General features: G+C 33.6%; 1 protein-coding gene across 1 annotated transcript; it reads right to left on the reverse strand.

Annotated features, from left to right (window-relative positions):
• Positions 1–427: 427 nt before the first annotated feature.
• On the reverse strand, positions 428–1,616 carry LOC111912486 (uncharacterized). The gene is made up of 5 exons (XM_023908224.1): positions 1,378–1,616; positions 1,224–1,261; positions 939–998; positions 759–824; positions 428–486 (listed from the first exon to the last, which is right to left on the reverse strand). The coding sequence occupies exons 1-5, from the start codon at positions 1,614–1,616 to the stop codon at positions 428–430; spliced, it is 462 nt and encodes a 153-aa protein (XP_023763992.1).
• Between the last annotated feature and the right edge of the window lie 6,538 nt (positions 1,617–8,154).

Genomic DNA, 8,154 nt, shown 5'->3' on the forward strand with positions numbered 1-8,154 from the left:
AAGATCCAATACCTTGACCCAACGGTCTCTACTAGGTCCAACTTGTGTTGCCATAAACACACGGGGCCTCACCCACAACCCCACTCATCGAGGGCTACTCAGGCCCGACTCCGCCTCGGACCCCAATGGTCATAAATCTTAAACATAAATACTCATTGACAATCCTGGACGGCGTGCCCAAGGCACGAACTGATTTCCCTTTTACACTCATGACAACCTCCAATGATAATTTACCTCGAACTGGCGAATGCTACGATCCCATCATAGTCTTACAACACTTATAACCAATCATTGCCTTGCCACACCCTAATCATCACCACTCCACGCATCCTGAGCTGCAACATGCATCCAACTGCATCCCAACGGATGTCCGGGACATACTTCGAATCTATGCATCCAGCATGTGATACTAATATTTACCTATTTATTAAACATTTTGTTTTTCTTCACTTGTATTCTTCTCATCCAGCTTCTTAGCCTCCACACCTGAATATAATTAATAAAAAGTTGTTAATAATATTCGATTAAAAATAGTTTTAAAAAAATTGTATATGTGAATATAATCGTATGTGATTATAACATATATAGTAACATGTGATTGTAACATATGTAATCATATATGATCACATGTGAATATAATCACATTTGATTATAACGTATGTAATCATATGTGATTATAACATATTTAATAATATATAATTATATTTGAATTAATCACATAATGAATTTTAAAAATCACATGTGATACTCATATTTACCTCTTTCTTGAACATTTTGTTTTTCTTCACCTACATTCTTCCCATCCAGATTCTTATCCTCCACACCTGAATATAATTAATAAAAAATTGTTAATAATATTCGCTTAAAAAAACTTTGAAAAAATTTTCAATATATAATTATATGTGACTTTACAAATCACATATGATACTCATATTTACCTTCTCCTTGAACATTTTTTTCACGTGCATTATTCCCATCAAGATTATTACCCTCCACACCTGAATATAATTTAAAAAATTTGTTAATAACATGAGATTATAACATATGCAATCATATGTTATTATAACCATATGTGATTTAATCACATATGATTATAACAAATATAATCATATGTGATTATAACATACGTAATGATAACACATTTATCATTATGACCACTTTCATATTTCCCAACAACATGATGTTCATCACCACCTACTTCATCTTCCTGACCACTAATTTACCTTCTCTTGTATCTCCTTCATCTACATTTCCACTAAAACTTTTATATAAATAAAATATGTGATTAATCACATGTAATTATATAAAGATATTTATAATAATAATATAAGATTCAAAAAAAGTTTACATAACTGACATCCTCCTTCAATATTTTACACTCGTTCATTAGTCTTTTCTATTTCATTTTCATTTCTACCTTCAACTCCATTATTTTCTTGTTCATTATTCTCTTTATCTTTAACATTGTCACAACTATCATCATTATCTTCATTATCATAATCATCATCATCATTATCCTTATCTTCATCATCCTCGTCATCATCATCATCATCATCATCATCATTTCCCTTGTCTTCTTCAACATTTTTATCTTCATCATTAAAAAAATAATCCATCATACTTTTCAAATGATGCAATATTACACTTGTTGGGAAGTTATTGATTCCATTTTAAATCAACAAACTGAACTTCCTACTCTTCATCAAAATCATTTGTTCATAATCCTAAATCATAAATAATTTAAAGTTTATATTAGCAATATATATTATTAAACATTAAGACTATTAAATAATGAGAAGTTTTTTTTATTGTATAACTGCTTTATTAGTTTTTCCTCCTAATTTATATCTTCTTCTACAAACTCTTCATTAAAATGTCCTGTAGCAAATTCCTTTAGGATTTCTTTTTGGTAAATTGCTCTGAGCTTCATTTTCTCTGATGTCCAGTGACAGATAACTGGTTGTTTTCTCTTAGCATTAACTACACTGCAATTGACCATATATACATAAAGCAACTGGAAAAAAAGAAATATTTGTTATTACATTCATATAAGATTAATTTATTTTTCTTTTATATAACATGTGATTATAGTTATTTTAAAAGTTAACTTATTCACATGTGATTAAACTATTATGTCTTTATAATCATATATGATTTAAAACATTTTACTATTAAACCACATGTGATTATAAATGTTATTAAATAAAAGAGAAGTTATTAAACATACCACTAAAAAGGCAGATGGTCTAACAAAATTGCTTGTTGGATTGGATGGATCAAAAGATAGTTTTGTTTTAACCAAACAATTAAGCAAGTAGGAGTACCAGTTAGTGTTGCTTATGTTTGTATTCTTCATGATGTAGTTAAAGGTATATGTGTTTGCTTTTCCGAGTGAGCTTGATTCTATAAGAGAGTTGATCAACAAAGCAATGAAGTTCATATGGAAGTTCATATCCGCATTATCCGAGGCGACAATATTCATCTTAATCTCGTGCAGTCTGATCATTTTTTTTGTTTTCAAATTATTCAGTCCATTCGTCATAACTTTTATCATTTTCTTTTCGAAATGGAAGTTTTGAAAACTGTTTTTTCCCTAAAAGAAATCCTAGTATTTGATTCACTGATTCTCGTGACACATCTATCTCAACTCCCTCTCGAAGAATAATTTTCATATTTATTGGATCAAATTTCTCAACAACATAACAACTTAATGCCCCTGGGACTTCATTCATTTTCATCTTTAGTAGAGCACCAAATCCCATTTGTTTCACACAATCTTTTTGAATTGTATTTAAACCTTGGATGACTGATAGCAACGCTCCAGGTGAGCACATATTATCTGCGACAACCTATTATTTTCGATATTGTAAATGTCAACCAAAGTCAAACGTGTCAAATAAAAGTCAAATTGTTGTTTAAATTTACTTATTAAGGTTAGATTAATAACCTACATGTGTATAAACAAGTTTTAAATTATTGAGTGGTTAAGAAGCAAAAACACCCAAAATCCTAGGATCCTCGCCAAAACTGAAAACCCTCGCAAAGGCTGCAAACACTTCGGACCGCAAACCGCCTCTGGCCGAGAACTCACTTCGGACCGTAAACATCCGAAGCCGCAAACCTCGATCTTATCCTCTCAATACGCAAACCAACGAACATGTCCCATCGACTCTTATATCTTGCTATAAATATCTTGGAGCGAAAACATATCCTCACTTCTTCCCCTTCCAACCGAAAACACACTCTTTGCTCTCCAAAACATCAACCGAAAACCCACCATTCTCTTTCAACAATCATCCAAAAAGCCTTGTATCTCCTTCGGATCTTGCTTAGAACATCAAGTGTTCTTCTTTTTTTAAGAAATCATCCTCCATTTTGGTGATCTTCAGCCGAAAACACTTGAATCTCCTTGGTTTCACCAAGAACGCCAAGATCTTCATATGGCCGCAAACCCAAGGCTGACCGAAAACACCTTGCAGCCTCACGAAATCATTTCTAACACTCTTATTTGTTAGTGAAACTTACAAATTATGCTATTTTCTTAACATACTTGTGATATATTCACTAATTATACATATATATATATATATATATATATATATATATATGTATATATATATAGAGAGAGAGAGAGAGAGATTATGTGAAATGATTTTAGGACTCGTTTTGTCGGGATCTAACTTGTGGAAACACATCCTATATCACACCTTCAATCGAATCACTCACTTAAGGTGAGTTCATACCCCTATGATTTACCCTTTTCAATGTTTTTAGAGTGAGAATACAAGCAAAACACAATATAATTATGTTAACACTTACATGTGAAAGCAAACAAACAAAAGAATTCTTATACGTATAAATATTGTTAAAACCATTCTCAAACTCTTTTTAAACTATTTTAGATTTTTGTTTATATCAAAATCATATTCATTTGTATATTGATGTATAATTATGCTTTAACGGACTTAGGACTATTGCTAAAATCGTAACTCATGTTCCTTGTTTGGTTGTGGGCTTAGGGTAGGATCACTAGTCCGACTGTCGGCTAAATCATAAATATACATGCTAAATATATACATGAGTATTAAAACTCATTTCAAAGACATACTTAACTCATTTGTATATCTTGAACAAATGAGTATTTTCTCCAAATCATTTACTGTTCAAACAAACATACTAGTAAACTATAATAGGTATAGTTTAGAGAATCAATTCATACTAATTTCTAGATCAGAGAAACATTACATGAATCAATACATGCATACTATTACTTTTCATGGGAAAGTACACTACTCATTTACAAAAATAAGAAACATATGCATACTATACGTAAACAAGTTAACTAAAATGTGAAATACTACTTCATGGTACTTAGCAACATTCTTGTTAAGTGATGTTTTATCACCAGAGTCTCCTGGAGAGAGAGCGTGAGTTTGTGTTTAGATCTATACGGGACTGACAACCCACACCTTGGTTGTTAGCTACAGTTGGGACCGACAGGTCTACAGGTGACAAATGTCATATTTATTTCGATGCCTGAAGAACGTCGTGTTTTATACTAGTTAATTAAGTATGGTTATAACCTCATTCACATTAAACATTAAATAAACAATTCAGTTTATAAGACAAACATTTCTTCAGTGGTTTTATTGTAAACAAAACTATTAAAAAGATATTACCTTCCGTTACATACATACAGTGATGTTCACACATGAACAAGGCATACTATTTTTCTAATAAAGATAATTTACAAATATGGAAAACATACATTTATACTATAACAAGTACAAAACATACATTATACATTATTTCAAGAGAACAAAACATACAAACTGTTGGGTCTTGGGTAAAAGACAACTTTTCATTTTAAGTAGAAAGTATAGGATTTTCTGGAAAGTATGCTAACATTTTCATGAAACAAATACAAACATTTGACACTAAATACTTATGAACTCACCAACTTAAATGTTGATACTCTCTTTCAAAATAACTTGTATTCCCAGGGAACCAGTAGACAGGTACACTAGCATAGGTTTTGAGAAGACGGAGCATGTTCAAGACTCGTTTATTATTATTTTTTTATATTTTGGTGTTATAAAAGTATACAAAGAACACACATGTATTAACTATATTATTAATGCAATGGATGTTGTTGCTTGTTTTACTATTGTGCATTGTTATGATACTGTACATTACGTCCTCCGCCCCCGAATGTTTCCGCCATCTCGGTTTGGGGTTGTGACAGATTTGTATCAGAGCATTGTTTGTAGTGAACTGAGTATATTAACCCATAAAAGATATACAACTATAAATACAATGGGATTAAAACACTCTGACCAAGAGTTATTCTTTTTAAATATAACAAATATTTTACTAAAGTATACATACATGCATTTATACTACAACAGATCAAAAGTATTGTGATTATTGAACAACATGAGTAGGCTTGGGGATATATAATCAGGTCTGGGATTGATATAGCTTGATCAACTATATCTATCCGAGAAGTGATTAACATATGCCTAGGAATGGTTGTGGTGTTGCAACAAGTTTAAAAACTTACCAACTCTTACTACAATGAAACACTAGAACATAACATAAACTTAAAATACGGTAGGAGCATTTTGTGGTACTATAATTTACTTATATGAAAACTAAAAAGACCCTTGCTATTAGGCCTATGGTTGCGGAGTGGATACGCTAAGGTTATATATGACTAATGTAACGCCCATGGATCTGGGCTAGTCAATTTAGAGATAATAGGGGTCGAAAACGACTTTTTGACAAAAGATTATTTAGAATAATTAATCTGAACTAAGTTGTAGAATATGTCTCAAGGGTTCCATATATATAAAGAACGCCGAAATCCGAGTTATAACGAAGAAGTTATGGTCTGTCGAAGTTTTACAACAAAACTAACACGACACAGGAAGACGTAAATAGTGAATTTACGATAGAGGACTTTTTAGCCTTAGTGATCTAAACAAAAGTTCTAGTATACGTTAAACCGAGAACATACAAAAAAAAAGAACGCCCAAATCTGACTTCGTATGACGAAGTTATTAATTTTCTAAGATTTAGCATAACAGTGCATGACCCGAAACTCGAATTTTAGTTCGAGCGGTTTTTTGGCTTACGCAACCTAAATGAGAGTTGAAGATCTCATTAACAGGAACTCAACGGTAAAAAGACAGACGAAAACGGAGTCCGTATTAAGGAGTTATGAATTCTTCGTGGTCATTTAGCAGTCTAATCTTCTCCTACTATTAGATTTAAGATCGGTCTAGAATTAGCCGAAGAAGTCTAAATGAAAGTTGTATATCTTGTTTTTACCTACGCATGGAAAAAAAGAACGTCGAAAACGGAGCTCTTATGCGAAAGTTACGAGGTTTAGAAGTCGACAGGGTGCTGCTGCAAAAGGGGTGACGTGATTGAATATGGGCCAAGGCTTTCTCCCCAAGAAAAGCCATCAGGTGATGACACGTGGCACCGACTCGGCGAGTCCATCAGGATTTCACCCTATAAATAGAGGTGCCGGGTTCTCTCATTTCCCACACCTCTCCCCTTCAACTTTCTCTCTCTACACACTCTCTCTAAGGGTTCCTAACCCCCCTAAGCCTAGGTAAACCCCCTAGCACCCGAAGGAAGCCCCGAGGCTCCCGGAGTGCCTAACAGCTCCAAAGAGAAGAGCCTCCAGCTATGAAACTCTGCTCCGACAGAGCCCGGTTTTCGAGAAAACCCGCTATAAGTGAGCTATGCCTACCCTATCTTTAGTATAACTTAAGTTTCAATATAGTAAAGTTATTAGGAACTTATAATAAGTATTTAGACTATTATTATGAGCTATATAAGTGTCGTTATAATGTCTTTTTAACCACTCGCGGTACGGGGGTTCCGGTTTGGACGGCCGCTTGAGTAGCTGGATTCAGAAGTGCTTATATGTCGAAATGAACCTGCCCTCCGGTGTTCCATGTCTGGCCTCATCTGTATATAGTGGGTGAAAAGTATTGTGTTAACGCTTATATAATAGTAATAATAGCTAGACTATTAATTAGTCGCGGTTAACTTCAGACTAAACCCTAGTGATATTGATACTAGGTTTTGTCGAGGAAATTGTTTTAAGAGTAACGGAGTGTTGTCCGAGTGTCGAGTCACCACCTAATCAGGTGAGTGCATAGTCCCTTTCATCTTACACATAGATATGAAGTATTTTAATATAAATTATGTGATATGTGTGCATATTGTCTGAATACTTGTTGTCTATGCTGGTGAAAGATTTTTATACATGTTTTAAATGATGTAAACTGTATAAAGTATTTTATATCTACAAAATATGTTGGGTAAAACGTGGGTAGATGAATGATGAGGGATAAAAGCTGAAATAGAGGAACATTAGTAGTATGGACCTTGTGCCCTATAGGTAAACATTGACAACAATGGACCTAGTACCCTATAGATGAGCACTGGAAGCTGCGCCACAACCCGTAGATGTTTTAGATCTACGGTAAACGTCCTAGCAGCTGCGCTCTAAGGACAGTATCGGCAGCTGCGCCTAATAGGGAGCCTTATGACCATGATAGTAGCGTTTAAAGGTCAATACCGACAGAAGAGCCTCATAGAAAATGTCCCAATTTTGGCAGCTGTGCCTAAGTGATAATATTAGCAACTGCGCTTGACCACTGTGTCATTGGCAACAATGGACTTCATGTTGTTTCCTTAGGAATGATGAACAAGGATTAGCTTATCTTTAGGGCAAATCCTTAAGAAGATAATGGGAATGGGTAATTGGGTTGATTGTTTGATGTTTAAATATAATAATTATATTATTGTGGGTTGAAAACCCTATGTACTCACCAGGTTTCCCAACCTGACCCACTCCAGCTTATTTGTATCACAGGTGTCGATACGAAGCTACTTTACACTGAGAGATTTAAAAGAGATGTAGATCACCAGTGTAAATAAATGTAAGTTATGTTTATGATTATGTTCCTGTATTGACGATGACATCCCAATGTTTTAAAATGAATAAAAAAAATACATTTCTTCGGAAATGCTTTGATAACGTAATTATCATGTTTTTCTGGGGACAAATTCCGCAACACTTTTATTAAAAGAGGTACTCTGATTTTTATAAAGCATAAACAAAATCGGTCT

This window comes from Lactuca sativa, chromosome 5, assembly GCF_002870075.4.
Source record: "Lactuca sativa cultivar Salinas chromosome 5, Lsat_Salinas_v11, whole genome shotgun sequence".
Classification (NCBI taxonomy): domain Eukaryota; kingdom Viridiplantae; phylum Streptophyta; class Magnoliopsida; order Asterales; family Asteraceae; genus Lactuca; species Lactuca sativa.